The sequence below is a fragment of the Ammodytes marinus genome (genome assembly GCF_949987685.1).
Source record: "Ammodytes marinus genome assembly, chromosome: 16".
Classification (NCBI taxonomy): Eukaryota; Metazoa; Chordata; class Actinopteri; order Uranoscopiformes; family Ammodytidae; genus Ammodytes; species Ammodytes marinus.
Genome location: NC_137220.1, coordinates 11,331,062 through 11,352,358, shown reverse-complemented (window position 1 = coordinate 11,352,358; position 21,297 = coordinate 11,331,062). Strand labels below are relative to the sequence as shown.

General features: G+C 39.9%; 1 protein-coding gene across 1 annotated transcript; it reads left to right on the top strand.

The window, feature by feature from the left end:
* Positions 1 to 1,831: 1,831 nt before the first annotated feature.
* fbxl20 (F-box and leucine-rich repeat protein 20) lies at positions 1,832 to 18,666 on the top strand. Its single transcript, XM_080044065.1, has 16 exons — positions 1,832 to 1,882; positions 1,987 to 2,174; positions 7,551 to 7,612; positions 8,880 to 8,934; positions 9,067 to 9,141; positions 9,246 to 9,340; positions 9,453 to 9,521; positions 9,708 to 9,803; positions 9,960 to 10,086; positions 10,826 to 10,900; positions 11,720 to 11,850; positions 12,091 to 12,151; positions 12,312 to 12,356; positions 12,453 to 12,509; positions 12,986 to 13,198; positions 15,153 to 18,666. Exons 2-16 carry the CDS (start codon positions 2,133 to 2,135, stop codon positions 15,258 to 15,260), a joined length of 1,311 nt encoding a protein of 436 aa, XP_079900191.1. The 5' UTR covers positions 1,832 to 1,882; positions 1,987 to 2,132; the 3' UTR covers positions 15,261 to 18,666.
* Positions 18,667 to 21,297: the final 2,631 nt, after the last annotated feature.

Below are 21,297 nucleotides of genomic sequence, written 5' to 3'. Positions count from 1 at the left end.
GTCGCAAAATTATTAGGGGGATGCATCATTTTCACAAACAATAAACATGAGTTTAACCTGTCGTATATTACGAGATATTCAGGTGACATGTATGAAATGTTTAAAGAAAACCGATTTGGAAAATAACTATCTATCTCTGGCAAGGTTGGATTAGGCTACTAACTAATCTTTCGTGTCATCTGGTCTGAGCTAATTTAATACAAAAATTGATTAAGGGCCATGCACCACAAAAGCACACCACCAACTGACATAATAAGGGCATGTATTGTAGGTCCTGCTTTACGACCTTATTTTGAGGCTGTGTCTAGAGGACTCTGTGTATTAAACTTTAGCTGGTAAATATTCTAGCAGATAAAGCATTCCTTTTATGAATTGCACAGATAGTGGGAGAAGTAGACTATGGGGTTTACAGGGGCCCACCAAAGCACTTGTAGTCTAGGCACCAGTTTATATTGCAGGGATACAGGGTCTAGGCTATGCGATGTGTCAAAAATCTTAAGACACAAGTAAGGTCTATAGTAGACCTAGAAAACATGTTAGCTCAAGTTGTTTTAAAAAATAAATTGTAATTTTAAAATAAGTAGCCTATGCATGCATTAAAATATCGATTAATTGAACAAAAAACACAGACAGGGATGCTATTTATATTCCATAATTAGCTTTAAAAAGATTTTCTGAAGACAGCACACTTTAAGCTCATGCAAAAATTAGGCCCTATCCAATTACTGTAGGTTAAGGCCTAGGCCTATACATCAAACTTTTTTTATTTTAAAATTTAGAATTTTTATTTCTTAAAACACAGCTTACCATTAAGTCTCCCTAAGTCAATCTTTTTCAAAGTGGAGGAAAGGAACATGGGGAACACATGAACAAAAAAACAAAAAAAATATCTCAATTATATACCCTTATTATCTTTATGCGGTACTCAGCAGCCTCGTTTGAGTAGGAGCCGTCTTGCTCAGACCCGCGCAATTATGACGCGCGTCTTGCTGAGCGCACAGCAAAAATGCTGCAGAAATGCTGTGCGCTCAGCAAGACGCGCGTCATAATTGCGCAGGTCTGAGCCAGACGGCACCTGCTCAAACAAGGCTACTAATAACAAGAATGAACTGTTGTTGGGCGCGTGTTCCCATCGAATTGCGTGTGACGAGTGAATGATGATTGGATCCGCTGTCTAACGTGGGCGTGGCCAACCAGAAACGAGGAAGTGGCGTTTTCCTCCAGGATTAATAAAGTTACTATCAGGCCTATGTTTGAGAACAATAAGTGCAATCGAACAGTGTTAATGCGCATTTTAATGATGTTTGTGTCATTAGAGACCAACACATCCGTATAGGCTTCTTGTGACCGTTATGATAGCCTACTCAGGCTAATAGGCTATTTGTCCTTATAGCCTATGTTATATGGGGGAAAGGATTCATTAGAATTCATTTGTACTAATGTCCTAATAGATCTCGCTTTGCATGTGTTTGTGTCAAAATCTACTAGGCCTATCAGTAAGTATAGGATAGGCCCTATTCCCATGGGATGAAACTTTTTTTTTTTAAATAGCCTAATAATTGTATTTTCTCTTGCCAGGTAGGCTACGAGTGCTACACGGGGCTGTCAATACGAGGACAAACCCTCTTTGATATTTAGCTTTACCCCTGGGCTTGTACTATACTAGGCCCACACACTGCAAGCGTTTTATTTAAAGGACCAGCCGACAAATAGGCTAAGTTGTTTGTGATTGCACAATATATTGCCTCAACGCAATTGCATTAGATAGACTTTATGTATTTATTTTAAGTGATGTAGGCGTAGTACCAGCTCCATTTTAGGCTGCCAGATCCAGTCGGGCTATTGTGTGGATGGATGGAAAGCTGTATAGGGGGAGGAGGAGGTGAGGGCGAACCGAGCAGATAAGAGACTGGGCTTATTGGTTGGCTGCTGCTGCCTGTAGCCAATATTTTATCAAGAAACAAGAGGTGTTGCCGTGTGTTACAGGTCGAGAAACAACGACATTGCATCCCAGGAGCTACCGAGAGGACGGTAGCATGATAGTCGAGGAGGGGAATCGGCAGGAAGAGGGCCCGTATCTGCATTTCACTTCGCCTACACCGAGTTCATTGAGTCGGTAACCAGCGTCCGACATGGGGAAGGAGGTAAATGGCGTTTCACGGAGCCGGTTTGAGGTGAGTTCAACATCAACATTAACTTGACAGCCAGTTAAATACATTCAACGTAGCTGGTAAAACACGTTAGGATAGGCTACGGGCCTGCGTTATGACTGTCGCTCTATTTAATGTAAAACTGCGCTTTGTGGTGAGGCTGGTGATGCAGCTTCCGCAGTCATTGTTTGGGATTAGGTCAAACGGCGTTATTTTGTTCAAACAACACATAGCTCGGGCCTGCCATGTTATATTGTAAGGGGTACGTCTGTATTCGACACTAAACCTGTCGTGCTGTTCGTCAATACATTTTGGGGGTTTAAAAGTCCTGCAAATGTTGTCCTCGCTTCCCTTTGCGCCGTCAAAACAAAGACACGGAGGCTACATGGAGCACGCCGAGGACAGCTCATGACAAACATTTATCAGAAAGGGATATTTGTTGACATATCTTTACTAAGACACAATTTTTATTTAATAGTTTGTCTTATTTGCTTGGTTGTCGTTTTTTAATGTGAGACTTTTCTTTGTGTTGTCTGGCGAGCCGATGTTGTGCCTATCCATGGCTGCTGTGGTTGCAGGGGGCCTCGGGTTGAGACTGCTACATGCACCCCGTGTTAGCACAGCACAACAAATAGGCCCAGGCTGCCACAATGTTAACACACAGACACACACCATTGCGTGAACGGTTAGCAGAAGGGCCACACGTACACACACAGAAGCTAGTGTTTTTATTCCTGCAGCATTTACCATAAACTTTGTGTCGCAGCCACAAGCGTAGCTCTGAATATTTTGGTGAAACTTGTTTCTTAAATGTAGTGTGTCCGGACGCTGACATTGGGCTGTACGTTTAGCCTGGTCACTCGGTGTTGTTTAATCCCCAGCTAGCGTGGGATTTGTCTGTGGTTTTATTTATTTTTAACGGTGCAACAGCTGACGACTCAGAAGATTCAGGCCGTTACCTTCTGGCCCGACAGCTGCGTTAGAGCTGTCCGTCAAGTGAAAAGGATTTTAGACATGCGAAACCCGGAAGTGATGTGACATTGGTTTCAAAGTAAAAGTGATTATTCGTGCATTTTGTTTAGATGGCTTTTAGGTTTAACCCTGGTAGTTACCAATCACTAGGGCTGCAACTAACGATTATTTTAATCGATTAATCTGTCGATTATTTTCTCTATTAATCGATTATTTATCGATTAGTTTTTTGGTCCGTAAAATGTCAGAAAATGGTGAAAAAATGTTGATCAATTTTCCAAAGCCCATGTTGATGTCCTCAAATGTATTGTTATGTCCAAAACACACAGATATTTCAGTTTACTGTCATAATAGGATTAAAGAACCCAGAAAATATTCACATTTGAGAAGCTGAAATCAGAGAATTTGGAAACATTTTATTAAAAAATTACTCAAAACGATAATCGATTACCAAAATAGTTGGCGATTATTTTAATAATCGATTCGTCGATTAATCGTTGCAGCTCTACCAATCACCCTTTCAAACTGTCTAAAGTAATTTCGTACATTTTGATATTGATTAGATTACATATTGACAAGGCCACTACAAGCACTTTTTTTACAAAATAAATACTAAGTAGGCCTATGTCTAATAATTCAATATTATCCATGTTTTATACCTCATACATGTATGCTTCATTTTCATTTGGGAAGCGTGTTTAAGGCCTCATAGTAATAATCATACACTTTATTTGTGCTGCACCTTTCATGCAAGAAATGCAGCTCAAAGTGCTTAACAGTATAGACAATACATGCATTTCAGGTGTGCTTTGTCGTGATGGCCAGATGAAGCTTTTTGAAGCCTTGAAGCCTTAAAGCCAAATGGTTCACAAAAAGGTTCATTTCTCGAGGCTTCATTTGAACCGATTTGAACACTATACAACCCCCCCTGCTGGTCAAACAGTGTTAAATAGCCAGATCATTCTATCAATTTGTAATACACTCAATACTGTCCTGCAACAGTGCAGCCATGGGAATGAGTGACTGACAAGTTAATAAATCAATACATCTTAATAAATGCATTTCATGTAGCCTATTGTTCATGTATTAATTCATATAAATACAATTTATATTTTGTTTGATGTATTATTATGGTATGAAACATGATAAAACATATAAATCTATCAATAAATATTGTCAAATTTTGAATTACTCATAATGACAGGAATACTTATTTTCAAACTGTCGCAGTGTTATAAAAAGGTAAGGGGCAGTGAATGTGCTTGTGCAACTTAAGGATTTGATTTAATTTTTATTGAGAAACAAAATTCGTTCCACTGTGCTGGGGTGTCAGACAATTTCCCCTTTTGGAAACAACTTCTCCTGCTTTGGAGAACACTCTTTCACATGGTACAGCGGAGGCAGGGGTGCACAATAAAGTCACAGCAAGTTGATACAACATCCACGTCTACATCACTCCCAAACCAATAAATCGCCAACACTAACCCGCAAAGTGCGAGTGGATCCACAATACTCGAAGCACTTCTTGAACAAACGAGGCTTCGAACGTCATCAGTCACGTGATTCGCCCTAAACGATACAAGCATCGATACGCGCTTCACCAAAAACTTCCGGGATTACTCGACACACGCTCCGAAGCCTCGGCACATTACGACCCATCACTAGTGCTTTGCATTGAAATGGAATGAAAATATAAACAGGGATTTTTTGTAACGAGAAGAATCGGACAAAAGTGTTTGAAAAAATCACGCAGTAAGTTATATTTATGTCCAGCAGAGTGTATGTGATACAATTAGTGTATTTATTATATTTGGGTCACTATGTTATCAGTCCATGATAACTAACCTTTTCAAACGAATAAGAACAAAAATATAATTTGCCGGGGCACTCCGGTGGCGTAGTGGATAGAGCGTGTACCATATTGGCTCCGGCCTTCGTTGCAGTGGTCACGGGTTTACTGCAGGTCATCCCCCCTCTCTCTCTGTCTCCCCATTTCAACTCTGCACTGTCAAATAAAGCTTGAAAATGCCAAAAAATATCTTTAAAAAAAAAATATATTTTTGCCAATGTTTCAGTGGTGTGAAAGTGTGTGTCACACCAATCTATGTACTGTAGGCCTACTGCTTTTGGACCTGTGACCTTTTTGCATGTTTTTGTTTTTAAACCTTTCCTTTTTTATTTTTAAAGTTATTTGACAGTGATTTTCTGACGCATTAAATCAATTACCAATAATCAACCAATCTGTCTATTCACTTTATGAGTTATAATTGAATATCACGTTTAAGAATAAACCCATATAAGCCCTATTGGCATACTTTAGTTGTTAATACACCAACATCTATTGAAAACTGTACACACACTTATTCAAAGAAATTCATTATATGGAGTCTAACGATACAATTATTACTGTTGGTCATCAAAAGTTCACAGCACAAAGCCAATTGCTACATTCTCTTCCAGTGGGGCTGGGCTTTTACTTTGACAGGCACTGCCAGAAGAAGTTTCTCATGTTCTCTGTGGCTTTGCAGCTCTGCAATAGATACTTATCTGTTGTATAGCCTACCACCACTCCTAAACAAAAGACTACAGCACTCTGAAAAGTAGACAGGCATTAATGAGCACTCATTCTATGTCCCAGTTAAAAGTAAAATATATACAGTATTATAACCATACCAACCATTGGTTGGTATTACTACTAATAATTGGGTGAAGTATTGTAAAATGTGTTGAAGCAACATCACAATCTGGCTGCATTTGCTAACTTGTCTGTTTGTTATTCCATATATCAGATGTCCTTAACCACATCAGGAAAGATACACTGTATCTGAACCCAATTCAGTTGCTTCTGTCATGTCATCTGAAAGTGTTCATCTTAAATAAAAGCGTCAAACTGATTTAAATGTAATCTGACTGGGATCTTTTTTTCAGGAAAAAAATTGCTTTACAATGATGTGTAGCTGGAGGTTACAGCTCACCCAGCTCTTTACCTCCTGCCAGTCCTGCTTCACTGACTATAGCTGACCAGCGGAGAAAACATAATGCTCACATTCATGGAGCATCAGGTTCATTTTATGCTAGAGTACAAAAGGGGACAGTGTATGCCCGTTGACCAAGCACATCTGGTTCTTTGGAAATGGCCTTTGATTATTTTGCCAGAAAGTAGTGCTATGGAAGGCGAGTTGTCAGAGTCAATTTGCCCCAAATCCAAACATGAAATGTCCGTCCCTTTCTTACTCCCTCAAAATGTTACATGTCAGTGCTGGCAGGCAGCGCCTGCTGCATAAACAGCTGTGTGTACGTTTGTGTTTGCCTGTGTGGAGTTTTTATGTTTATCACGGAGACCTAACCATTGACACAGAGCTGACTGGATTTTTTTGTGAGCTGATGAATAGGTTTTGTTAAAGTTTGAATGTGGTTTTAGGAGGTACATCTATGATCAAAATATCACACAAGTACTCCGTGAGGACCCATTGATTACATTACATGTCATTTAACAGACACTTTTATCCAAAGCCACTTACAACTGGAGGTTTTATTTATTTATTTTGTTCACAAACAAAATAGTTTCTTTATTGTGTTTGGTTCCTGAATGCTTGGTATTTGTCCCTAATAAGGAATTTCTAGTTGATCTCGTCACAGACATTTGCCTCTTGTAAATAACATGCACCTCCCTGCACTTTTTATTTACACAATAAAGCCCCCACCCATCAATTACCTTGTCCCTGGTTTAGATTTATCTTTCTAAATCTATGGAGGAAAATGGATTGGGCCAGATGTTGCTTCATTTAACTTGTTGGGACTGTTGTGGGATGCTATCAAACGTCTCAACATATTGCATTTTACAATCTAGCAGATTTCCCACAAATGATGGGCACCCTAGACCCCTAAATAAGTGTGGGTGTGTGTGTCTATATAAGTAGCTTGGTCTTAACATATTCTCATGTACTGTTTCTTTGTGTAGTGAGGCTTTTTGTGTGGATTATAGGCTTGTATTTGTACTCGCACAGCATTCATTATTTGTGTGGGAATCCATTAGCTGGGGTCATTCATAGGAGCGTCACATAATATGTATTGTAACTGATTCCACTAAAGACTTTCTGTACAGATGTGTACACTGGTGTGTAGTCAACAACGTAGGGAGAGAATATGCACGTGGCAAAGATAATAAGATAACAGAGGCCATCACGGCTCTGTAGTACTAGACAGTACAAAGTCCTATTCTGCTGATTTTGTTAAAAGACACAAAATCCAGTCTCCTTCATCTTCTGTTACCCGTGGTGCTTTCCCAAGACTTGACATTGAATCCATCTCGGCTGATGAGATTACAACCATTTATCCTTGCTGATATGCTGGGGCCGTCCTTGAGTGAGTTGAGTGGATGTTAAGAACAGGCTGCCAGGACTAATATTATCCCATTCATCCTTTCAGATGTTCCCTAACAACGATGAGGCGGTCATCAATAAGAAGCTGCCCAAGGAGCTGCTGTTACGGTGAGTGACATTTCAATCAGACTGTCTGCAGGGTTCTTGTTTTTTTTTAATGGCATGTTGCATACTCCACATTCACCTCCCTTCCTTCGTTACCCGATCAGTGCTTTTGGCCTTACCCCCCCCCCCCCCCCCCCTTGCATTGTGCAACTCACTGTACACTCTCACTTGCCCTTTATAGTAAATACAGTATGTCATCTAAACTGACCACCAGCATGTCAGTTTCCCCACCCTTTATGTGCTCCCCCAATGCTAAAACCGTAATTAAAAACAGATGCTTCAGGCTGTAAAGCATTCAAATTGATTTCAGGCAACACGCACGCACGCACGCACGCACGCACACACACACACACACACACACACACACACAAACAACTAGAGCCCCTGAGCAAACAGAAAATGAAGGCCATAACTCAAGCCTCGGCCTTGCCAGCCACGCTGCCTACTCTGCGACTGCTGACTCTCTTACTGCTCGGCAGGTTCAGCTCTGTGATTTGTGAGGCTGGCAAGGCTGTGCTGGGACTCACCACTTCAACCTCTAACACAGTTTTTGCTGCATTGAGGGACCTTTTAATACATTTCCAGTTGTGTTCCTTAGAAGCAGATTGCTCGTTTTCCTCGGCCAGTGCCCCACTTTTTTTTTTTTTATATATATATATAAGATTTTTTTTTTGGCATTTTCAAGTTTTATTTGATAGTACAGAGTTGAAATGGGGAGACAGAGAGAGAGGGGGGATGACCTGCAGTAAACCCGTGACCACTGCAACGAAGGCCGGAGCCAATATGGTACGCGCCCTATCCACTACGCCACCGGAGCGCCCGTAGTACCCCACTTTTAAAGGTGGAGTAGTTAGCGTTTCTTGAGAATGATTGATTGTTGTCAAAATTACTTTTTTTCAGAATAAGAGAGTGTATCCTCCGATTCGATACCTAAACGTACTGTGTGTGTATTGGAAAAAATCTGCTGGTTTTAATACACAGCCTAGGCTCTGTAAACTGGTATATAAACACAGATCATGTAAATAAAGCATAGCTAGCTATATGCCCAGCCCATTTACAGAGCCGAAGCTGTTTTTTTTCCAGCTCTCACACAACACGTTCAGGTAGCGGATTGTGAGTAGGAGATATTCACTGATTCTGACTATGGGTTTGGACAACAAGTGTCACTGACTTCACCTTTTTAAGTTAACACATTTATCCTGCGAAAAAAAGTGGAAGCTTATGGCAGCGGGGATCAGCGTCTCTAAACTGTCCCCTGTCTGTCTTCCAGAATCTTCTCCTTTCTGGATGTGGTGACACTCTGTCGCTGTGCCCAGGTCTCACGGGTGAGTCTGTTCACAAGTGTGTGTGTGTGTGTGTGTGTGTATGTGTGTGTGTGTGTTAGGGTGCCTCCTGTTTGCCTACATTATATGAAAATCCTCGACCCTAAAGGCGTTTTTCTCTCTCCCTGCCCTCAGTCCTGGAATGTCCTGGCCTTGGATGGCAGCAACTGGCAACGAATCGACCTCTTTGACTTTCAGAGGGACATTGAGGTGAGAAAATCTGATATCCATCTACTTCACTCTTACTTTTCCCTTTTAATCATAGTTTTGAATCCGTCAAATAATTGAGTGGATTTGTATTGTTTTTGTGTAAGGGCCGGGTGGTGGAGAACATCTCAAAGCGATGTGGGGGGTTCCTTAGGAAGCTAAGCCTGCGGGGTTGCCTGGGTGTGGGTGACAGCGCCCTTAGGTGAGTTGAGTAAGGACTTGTCCTGACAGAAATTCTAATTAAGATCCCGGGGAGGAATAGACCGGAAAGTTCAGTTTGACTGCCATAATACAAATGATATTTTTTTCTGTAGGACTTTCTCGCAGAACTGCAGGAACATCGAGCTGCTTAGTCTGAATGGCTGCACTAAGATTACTGACAGGTATGTCTATTGTTCTAAGATGCTGATGCACCCAAATGGCACTTCTTCATGGTGTTTTTACATTATTTAAAATAGTTTAGTTTATTGATATTGGAATTTGCAATTGTTTTTTGGTGAAGAATGGGGTTAGGACTAGGCTACGTGGCTAGTGTGTGTTATGTTGAAATGGCCTTTTCTTCTCTGCAGCACGTGTAATAGCCTCAGTAAGTTCTGTCCAAAGCTGAAGCACCTGGACCTTGCCTCCTGTACCTCAATCACCAACCTGTCACTCAAAGCTCTCAGGTGTGTAGGGTCAATATTGTGTTTTAAATTCAGTGGGACATTTTAATAAAGTATGTGGTACAAAAGGAACCCTAGCTCATTTATCTATCCTGTCTTCATGTTCTTCTTTTTCCCCCGCCCCATACCTGTCCCCTTCTTCTACTTTCCTCCTGTCAGTGAGGGTTGTCCTCTGCTAGAGCAGCTCAACATCTCCTGGTGTGATCAAGTCACCAAGGATGGCATCCAGGCACTGGTGCGTTGCTGCCCTGGACTCAAAGGCCTTTTCCTAAAGGGATGCACACAGGTACGGTTAAGGGCTCAGTATATGAGCTGGAGATTCACACTAGGTTTGGTTGTGTAGGTGCTTAGAGAATAATCAGTTGCACATTATTTGATAACCGTCGATTGCCATGAAGTTATTTTTTAGGCTAAACGTTTTTCATTATTTAATCAGAATGGTCAAACTTTCTCAGATTTGACAATTTGATGCTCTCCACTATTGCACTCTGTAGTAAATTGAACAGCTTTTGGGTTTGGTCGAAACAAGAATTTTGATGACACGGCATTTGGGCTCAATTTTTTGGGGGGTATTTTTCCACTGTCGAGTCATTTAGTCAGTCAAGCAGAGAGCTTTTTGGATAAATCTGAAAGAAATTTTGTTAAACTTATTGTTTGGTTTCTTTGACTTCTTAGGTGCACCGTTCGTTCAACACTGGTCACTTTAGAGGCTGTAGTTTGTGGGGCTGTTTGTGTACCCTTGTCTTATAGCCAGAAGTATTTCTAATGTATGGAACAATTCCTTTCCATCAGTGACAGTAAAGAGGTTTGATGGGATATCATTCTATTAGAGCTTAAGTACTAAGACAACACAATTTAGTTTTATCATCTCACCATAGGTGCAAAAAGTGCATAGTAATGTAAAGATTTGCAGTAGTAATATGAAGTATAAACAAGATATATAAAAAGTATTCATATTTATAGCGGATCATATAGTAGTATGCTTTATTATACATATACTGTTTTCTTTCCTCTGTTAATGTCAGCTCGAAGATGAGGCTCTGAAGCATATCGGCGGTCACTGTCCAGAGCTGGTCACACTCAATTTGCAGACATGCTCAGTAAGTACACTTAATAAGGCTAAACGCTTAACCAAATTAATCTGGAATAACACAATTCGTTTTGTATTTTAAATGACCCATTGTATGGTCTTTTCATTATGTTTTTAAATGTAACCTCATCTATGTAGCCATTGAAATGAAACCACTGCATCTGCATTTTTGGCATTAGTGTAGAAAATCACACAAATGCTGTTGGTAACTTTCCAGGGTATAGGCATAAAGGGCACCAAGTATACGTTTGCCTACTCAACTCTTCGAAGCCCGTTGTGGGCATCCGGCCAAAATAGCCAATAGTCTGTGAAGCCTGCTCACATATGCATACATTTCTTTGCAAGGCTCTATCGTGTCTTGGCTTGCTCCTTTCTCACCTCTTCTTTTCTTAGGCAATTTATAAAGCAGAAATAAAATACATGAAATGGAGGAATTGCTTGGTACTTACTGTAAAATGCATTAGCTACCAGTGTGCACAGGAAAAGTTAGTACACTTAACAAAAATATAACTTCAACATTTGTTGTTTTTGCTCCAATTCTTGATGAGTTGAAGTGACCTGTGCTATAATTGTGCTGTCTAATCAGCATCTTGATATGCCACACCTGTCAAGTAGATGGATAATTTTAGCGAAGGAGTGCTCTCTAACATATTTGTGAGGGAAATGTTGGCGAAAAGGGGGCCTTTTTTGTATGTAGAGCAAAAACAAAAGTGCTGCGTTTTATATCTTTGTACAGTGTAGGTATTCACATGTCATGGATGTGGATTTAAGTAAAAACATACACACACACACACACACACACACACACACTTTCTCTTTCTGTGAGCAGCAGATCACAGATGAGGGCCTCATCACAATTTGCCGGGGTTGTCATCGCCTGCAGTCTCTCTGTGTGTCGGGCTGTGCCAATATCACCGACGCCATCCTGCACGCCCTGGGACAGAACTGCCCTCGTCTCAGGTAAATATACACACACACACACACACACACACACACACACATCCTCATTCTGAACCACAAGTGTGCATCACATCTCTGACCCTTCAAAAAGACCATAGGAAATAATAATGAAAAATGTCTAGTGGAATGAATAAATGGCCCTTTTTCTGCACTGAAGTTATATCTCGATCCTTACTACTGAAGATCTAGACTGTTGCTGATGCAATTGTATAACCTTCTGCGCTGTCCTTCTCATTTCAGAATATTAGAAGTGGCTCGCTGCTCTCAGCTAACAGACGTGGGCTTCACTACATTAGCAAGGGTGAGTGTGCTTCGCATGCAAACACAGTATTGAGACATAACACTGCTGCTCAAAAATTACAATTTGAAGTTGAGATCACATTTGTACATAAAATGAATCTCCACATACATGCTTTAGATCCTATAGATGATCTGCGTTTGTGTCTCTTTCTCTGCCACAGAATTGTCATGAGCTTGAAAAGATGGATTTGGAAGAATGTGTGCAGGTAAATTACCATTCGCAACTACACAAATACTGTATGATGTATGGCGACTGCTGTTGTGACATTTCTCTTTTTTTTTTGTTTACATTTTTGCACCAGATCACAGATGGAACCCTCATCCAGCTTTCTATCCACTGCCCTCGTTTGCAAGTCCTGGTGAGTGTCTGCCTGCTACTTAAAGGTGGTGTCAGCGATTCTGGAGAATGCTTGTTGTCAAAATCATTGAATATCTCCTCACGGTCCCCTTACGCCCGTACTGAGTATGCCATGAAAAAAAATCCAGTGTTAATACACAGCCTAGGTTCTGTAAACATACATATTGCTAGCTATGGTTGGCCCCCATTCTTTAAATACCTTTGGTTTACATACCTGCTTACAAAGCCTATAGCTGTATATTGACACCAGTTTTTTTTTAATGCAGAAGGGACAGGTAGCAGATTGTGAGGAGATATGTAGTCACTAATTTTGACATTCATTTTGACAACAAGCATTCTCCATGATCGCTGACTCCACCTTTTTTAAACATGTTATGTTCCTGAAGCATTTAGAAAGCGCTGACTCACAGCCTGTTCAAGGGGGACAGTTGAGTAATGGAGCTCTTGTGTGTTGGGTACCACTGTGTTATATTGTAGAGCCTGTCTCACTGTGAGCTGATCACTGATGATGGCATCAGACACCTGGGCAGCGGGCCCTGTGCTCACGACCGTCTGGAGGTGATCGAACTGGACAACTGCCCCCTCATTACAGACGCCTCGCTGGAGCACCTGAAGAACTGCCATAGTCTGGACCGCATCGAGCTGTATGACTGCCAGCAGATCACCCGCGCCGGCATCAAGAGATTAAGGGTGAGTTTTTTGTGTGTGTGTGTGTGGGCTGACAACAGTGATTAAGCTCTGATTCATATGTAAAAACCCATTTAGTGAACCCAACATATGCCACTTTTGTGCAGTAATTGTATTGAAGCTTCAGTGACACAAATGAATACATTTTAGTTGCCTTCATGCTGAATGCTGTTGAGTAGGTTTGAAACACCTAAAATGTACATGCCGTCCATCCTTGGCACTGCGTATTTTGGAATATTGTTAAATAAAGAACAGATTCTCACTGCTGTTTTGATGATTAATATAACAGAACTCTTTACTTCATAAAAGCATAACTGGTAAAGGCATAAACGCTATCTATGATAAAGACTGTCATACTACATTTCAGTCTTGAGGTGCTATCTAAATGAACCCACCTATTTCAGACATGATAACCGTATTAAAGGTATCCTCCTGAATTTATGACCCATGTAATGTGTTGCAGTTTTAAGATTTCCACACTATCCGCTGATCAATAGGTGGCACTAACACACCAGAGGGGTATACTACGAAGCGAGATTAAGGGCTGAGCGAGGTCTGTTGAGTCTAAAGCCAGAGTTTTCAGTATCACGAAAGGTGGCTCTCTTTCTACCTGGCTAGATCACCGTGGTAACAGAGGCTGCACGGCTAACCTGCCCAGACCAGTTTTTGTTCCATAGTTTGAGCTTAAATTCAGCTCTTAGAGCGCTGCCCTTTAAGGAAACTACAGCTTTTGAAATCCCACGGACCTGACTATATTATCTGAGCGCTACATTCTCACTGTGTAAACTAGTTAAATCAGTAAACTTATTGATCAGTAAATTAATGAACGAAACGAAGCCGTGACATTAGGCTTACATTAGAGTGAACTGTAACATGGCGCTGTGGCTTTGTGGCCCAAAAAAGTGATTTTCCACATAGGCTATGCTATTCATTAGGGGACAGTGTCAGACTTAAATCAGATTATTAAGTGTAGGATTATCAACTAGGCTAAATGGTGTACTGTTTAAATCCGAGTTCAACCTTTAATTGCTTTATAATGTCACATTACGCACTGCGAGAACGATCTGTAAAATAAATTAATCAATTCAGTAGCCCAATTTTCGGACAACATTCCACTCTCTCCTTATTTGCAGTAAGAGGTTTTTTCGGATCTCTGTTTTATGCTGTTCTGTGATCATTCAGACTGACAAACTCTTCTTCAGCGACGCACTTTTTTTTTTTACTCAGCTGCTCGCAATCAGTCCGTTTGTGTAAAGTTAGCGGCACAAGATCAGTCCAGTCTGTGCGGAAGCAGAGTCAAATGACGGGTCAAACCCTCTTTCAACATAAGAGGTTGATAACTTCCTTCGTGATACCGGTTAGCTCTAACCGTGTCATGTTGAACCAGATCAAAAAAAGAGAGCCGGGCTCTGTTGAGTTTGATTCGTAGTATACCCCTCTGGAAATGCTGTAATATGACAACAAAGGTAGAAAAATAATTACATTTTTTATTTTTATTTTTTTTTATGTCAATGCCCAAAGAAAATAAATGACATCACAGAATGTAAACAACATGTTTGTTTTACAGAAAACTAAACACCTTTTTAGTTCCCAAATGGAAGTCTGTTAAAATCCAAACTCACAATAGAAGGTGGAAATCTGTGTGGCCTATGAAGTGGCGTGTATTTGATGCACTGAATACACAACAAAAAGTTGTGAAATATGTTGTGTAATCCAAACCGCTAAACAGCAGTGAATCACCATTTAGATCTTGAGCTTGCCAGTAAACACGAGGTTGTTGTCAATAACTTGCATTTATTGACATTTGACATGATTTCAGAACATTAAATTAAGAATTTTTTTCAGTAAACTGCAGTAAAGTCTTGCTGCAAATTCCTGTCACTGATGTCTTAAGCTCCAAAGTATTTTGTATGATCCAATAAAACATCTCCATTTATTTCTCCTTGTCTCTCCACAGACCCATCTGCCTAACATCAAAGTGCACGCATACTTTGCACCCGTCACTCCGCCGCCCTCCGTCGGTGGCAGCCGTCAGAGGTTTTGCCGCTGCTGTGTCCTGCTATGATGTAAAGACAACATGCCCTCCCCCACACACACACACACCCTTTTCCTCTCCCTGGTACACACTTCCCCCAGCCCGTCACTTGACCCCTGACCTGCTGAGCCCCATTTGGACCCCCTGACATACAGTACATGCGGGTGGGTGTGTGTGTGTGTGTGTGTCACCACCCCATCCCCCTCCAGCAGCAGCAGCAGAGAGAGGGAGAGAGCCAAATAACACTACAGGGTCTCGGGTAACTTTCCCAAAAAGCATTCCCTGGATCTCTCCACCACACAAATAAAGTACATACACCACAGGCTTTGCAGACACACTCATGCAGGATGAATCTCAGAAGAATGTCAAAACATTCCTGGTCTGCGTACAATGGGCAAACCAGTATTACAAAGAGGTTTAATGTGATCATCAATTTAGGAGATTTAACTGTTCATCAAATGAAATGCAAAATACTTTTTTGAATAGTAAAAAGACATAAACCACAGCCCAATTACTTATTAAGCACTTTGATAAAAGACATAGCCTTAAAACAGTTGAACAAATCCCTTCTAAACCCTCATACGTATTTCCCACAGTGTTGAAGTCAGTTAACAGCTACCTCCAGACAGGAACTGCACTTGAGTAAGAGCTGTTTTAGCTTTCTTCTGAAGGCTGATTATTTCAAAAGGGGGAAGCGATTTACCCAGTAAACTGTCAACAACCCTCAACATACACATAGAAAGCCTGTTTGGGGATTTAAAATAAAACATAAAAAAGCATACTTGCAGCTATTTGCACTTACAATAAAGCAACGAAAGAGACACTTTACAAAGACGGCCATCTCAGAATTTAAGACTGGCATGTTACTTTAACACAAATAGAAAATCTTCCCTTACATGCACACACTGAACTTGCTACACCTGTACCCTCTCCTCTCTCTGTCTCTCTGTTACAATCACTTGATTCAATATACTGAAGAGAGAAAAAAAAGACAGTTTCATATTTTTCTAAAAATGGACACCAATTAAAGACTCACAAGTGGGGACTCGAGAAGATGCCAAATGTTGCATGTAACACCTCTAGTTTTTTAAAATCTAATTGTAAATATAGGAGGACTTTTGGAGTCTAAGTGAGAGTCAAAGCCAGCTAAACAACAGACGATGGATGGTATGAGATGGGACAGAGGTTTTTCTGCGGACGAGTCTTTCTGGATTGATGGCCAGGCTCACACACTGTGCTTGTTTAAAGTACAGATGTGTGTTAGAAGAATGTATCCCGGAGCTTTTGGACTGTCAAAATGAGCCAGGGTACTTCATTTCTGGAGTATGACAGAAGAACTGATTCTGGCCTGTGAAAAATGGACATCAACAACAGGAACGGAAAGTTTAAAAGACACTCATTTGACTGAGGGGAAGAAGAAAAAAAAGTCTGACATCACTACATGAATTCATGCTGTCGGACCAGGACAAATGGAAAGAAAAAGCCAACTGAAAACAATCAAAGTACGTCTATTTTTTATTTAGTTTGTTTTCATTTAGTTGCTCTTGTGTTTTTTCGCATCGGTGACGGTTCTGATGACAAAGAACTAATGAACTACACGCAGCGGTGAGAGGACGCTCACAAAGTTGGCGACTTTCTAAACTTCCCATGATGCCTTGCAGGGGAACAGAGTGACAGCGGGTTTTACACCCTGCCACCTGTGACTTCCTCCGTCTGTCCGGGACCAGTGAGTGACGCTGCCTGAGGACCGCTGGAAGTCACTGCTTAAGCGGAGGTCAAACTAAATCTGGAGTGCACAATTCTGGCTTGAATGACAGAAAGGATGGGATGGAATTGTCACTATGGATTCTTGTCACTATTGGAGGGCTACAATGGACTAATTCAGCCCAGCCATCCCATCCCTACATTATGAAGTATTGAAAAAGCCTTTTCTTATGGATTATCTTCTTCTGCAATTGCACCTGCTTTATTCTGTCCCTCTTCTTTCTTCCCTTTTCATTTTATAAATGTTTCTTTTACTGCTTTTTCTTCCTGGATCTTTACCTTTTCATCTTTCTTTTTTTGCATTTCTGTTTTGGTGTGGTTTTGGAATTGCGCCTGCTTTGTGTTTTGAAGTCATGAGTTTCGGTGTCTCCAAAGTTGAGTTTTGAGTCCTCTTCCAGTCCTCAGTTTTGATCTGATGGTGTTTGTGTAAATGTAAGAGTTTATTGTTAAAATACATGTCCAGAGTGTAGCCTTTTGAGCGAAGGGGAAGTGTTGGCACCAGTGCAATTATAATAAATGTTAAAACATTTGAGTTGGATGTTTTAAAATGTGTGTGTGTGTGTGTGGAGAAGGAGGAGTTCATGATGACATGTATGTATGATGTAGTTTCTACTTATTGAATGTTTCCATCAAGGATACATCCTCGGGATGCCTCTTCAGGCATTGTGTGCCACTTTAGCAGAATCAAATTTTCACCTCTCTATAAACGTTCTTTCCCTCAATTTCATTTTCATGCCTCGCTTTTCCAAAACAAATCAAACTACAAAACAGCCCGATAATGCACCCTGCTGAAACACTTCAACCAAGACAGAAATTGGTAAACTCTGTGTAGAATGTTGATCACTCTCAAATGGCTGCGTTTCCGGTTTAAGATGCAAAAGCCAACAGGCAAAACACTGAATGAAAACTCAGTTTGTCATTTGACAGCTAAGGGCGGGCAGGAGATGAATCCAGTATAATCCCGCCTCATCTGTTCTGTTTGAATGGGGTATTGCCGGGGATTAGGGAACAAGTAAGAGCCAAAATGGCGGAGATATCTTATGTACTCTGACACCGTGCTCCAGGGTTATGACATTTAACTGGAGGATAGAGTCAAAGTGGTAGGATTCAGACTACCATTCTGGTCCAAACACCTGCTTGTCCTCTTCATGTGTTGTATGTGGTGAATGCTTGAGTCATCAGTGCAGTTTAGCAACATGTGCTTTTAAGTCAAACACTTTGAGTGGCTCACAGGTCTCCCACAACCCGCTCCTGATGGTTTTATATCTACAACAAGAAATAACCTGTACTCAATGTTTTTCATGGTACAAAATACACTACAGGCTCTACAAGGCAAAACAGCAGACTTATTTTTCCTCACATTATTAGAAAAAAAATTCCACCCGTTTACAGGAGAGTGGGACACTCTAAAACACACTGTTTTGAAACACGTTTGGTCCCAAACACTGGAGTGAGGTTGAGGATTAGAACAGGAGGACAAAAGGTGAAATTGCATTGTGTGTTCATGGTAAATTGACACCTGAGACATTTCAAAAAACAATTTGTCAATGACTGTAGTTCATAAAATTACTGTAAAATCTTTTCCTTTTTTTTCTTTGTTTTCTTTCTTTTTTTTCTTTTTTTTATAATTAATCGATTATAAATGAATATGTACGTATGAATAAATATATACCTATATTATTAAGACTTGTATGGTTATTCCCTCTGGTGTCGAACTTGGGTGGTATAAGCATTGTCTGAGCAGCAGGTGGCAGCAATGAGCCAGATGTAATCATTTCTCCAACACTGCTGGTCTGATTCTGCCTCCTCCGATTGTTACAGGTTGTCGTATCTATCTTCTATGAATGAGTCGATTGATTTGCTTTCGTCGAGAAGGCAGAAGGCAATTGATATTCCACCAGCTCCTTGACTGGAACGGATTGATTTTTCTTTGGCATTGACCAAAGAAATTCACAGCCACATTATTGCATTGTAGCCTAATTCCCTATCAATCGCTTGAATTAAACTGCGCTTTCATGCAGGAAAAGCACAGGTGTTACTTATCACATTAACAATGGCTGTGTTCTAGTCAAGTGCTCTAATAAGCTGTGATAGTGAAACAACATTTCACAACACCATGACGCTTAGACTGCAGCAGCTAAATCCAAATGATTTTGCTTTTACCTACTGTGACACGTCAGAATGTCTTTGGTTTTTACAACGAAAGGCAAACACTGGAAACGGATATGAGTGAGTAGCTCTGTTGTTTTCTGTTTATTTGATTTACAGTTCATAAAATGTTTTATGGACAGTCCTCGTATAATTATCTGTATGTAAATGTAGCTTTTTGTTCAGAACAACGCTTTGCATACAATATTGCTGCGTATGTTGAATTCTAAGTTACATGGTTTACATCAATTGGAATTGCGGAAAAAATAAATTCCTAAATTCCTACAGTCATTTAGATCAAACTACTTGTTGCTTATTTGCAGTGTTTCTGGGTATTTTGCAAGATTAAAACTCAAAAATGTACAAATGTATTTTAAACAATAGTGCAGCTGCACTTCATGGTACTTGCTTTATTTTATTCCTCTTACTCATGCTGGCAATAAGATCTCTTCATGATGGGGAACAAAATCCACAGTCCTCTGTCTGTGCAAAAATACATTCCAATCTGGATCTGAAGATAAAATGAACAAGAGCCTTCATCAGATGTGACACTTTGGGGGTTTGAGACTGTTTGAGGTCACGGAATATATCTAAGTCTCTACATTCATTGTAAAAAAAATAAAAATTTAAACTTTTGTTGAGATAACTTATCAGTCATATGTAATGTAACTTCAAGTTTTTCTACATACTTAGACTTCCAAAAAGTTGTACTTACTAATTTGTTGTCAAAGTTTTTTAGACAGTTTTAACTCTGCATGTTTGAATCAATATTTATATTGACTTGTTTTATTAGTGTGTCGAACTCAAAGTTTGATGTTTTTATAAATGAAAGTTTTCATTACACATTAATAATAAGTTATCTCAACAAAATATAGGTATGAGTTGTCTCAAATGTATGCAATTTCCCTCAAAACCTAAGAGTAGTTGGTATCAAAACTTAAATCTTTTGCAGGCGGTTGCCTTGAAATTTTGAGTTTTCAAAAACGTTTTCACTTTTACATTGTCTGTGTGCTTATGTACATAAGTCTGAGGCAAGAACACGGATACAACATCAGTATCTACGGAAGAGGATTAGGGCCACACATGAAAAAAAAAAAAGTTCTGACTTTATTCTCAGAATTCTGACATTATTCTCAGAATTCTGACTTTAATCTCTGAGATTAAAGTCAGAATTCTGACTTTTTTCTCAGAATTCTGACTTTTTTCTCAGAATTCTGACTCTTTTTTTTTTACTATTTTTTTATATACATGAAAAAAAAAAAAAAAAATCAGAATTCTGAGATTAAAGTCAGAATTCTGACTTTTTTTCTCAGAATTCTGAGATTAAAGTCAGAATTCTGAGATTAATGTCAGAATTCTGAGAAAAAAGTCAGAACTTTTTTTTTTTCATGTGTGGCCCTAATCCTCTTCCGTAAATATCAATATATTCCAGAATAAAGTCAGAATTCTGACTTTTTTCTCAGAATTCTGACTCTTTTTTTTTACTATTTTTTTATATACATGAAAAAAAAAATCTGAATTCTGAGATTAAAGTCAGAATTCTGACTTTTTTCTCAGAATTCTGAGATTAAAGTCAGAATTCTGAGATTAATGTCAGAATTCTGAGAAAAAAGTCAGAACTTTTTTTTTTTTTCATGTGTGGCCCTAATCCTCTTCCGTAAATATCAATATATTCCAGTGGAAAGAGTGGGTCCTGTGACTGCACCATGACTGGGATCTGTTTTCATTTCATGGGACTCCTTCTGTTCCTCTCTTCCTCCTTAAATTTGCCCTTCCTCTAAATCACTGAGAGATCAATGCGTTTTCCCTTATGTTTAATGTTTATTTTTAGCAATTCTGTTCCTGCACCTGGGGTATCACTTGGAGGATGAAAAGGTGTGTGTGTGTGTGTGTGTGTGATTCTCTCCTCCTGCGATTCCCTGCTGTGGTTTCTGCATTTAAAAATAGGCGGATCAGAGACCACAGATCACTGCACACCACCACCACGTCAATATATTGTGTTTCTGTAAATTTTTTGACAGCAATGCCACTGCTATACAAGAAAAAAGACTTTAAACTTGGGCTTTTGTTTTTGTTTTTTTTAACAGATTGTTCCTTTCAGCAGTCACTCTGCTATCTGCTGTGCCCTGGCTCTGAGTGAAGAAATAATTAATGT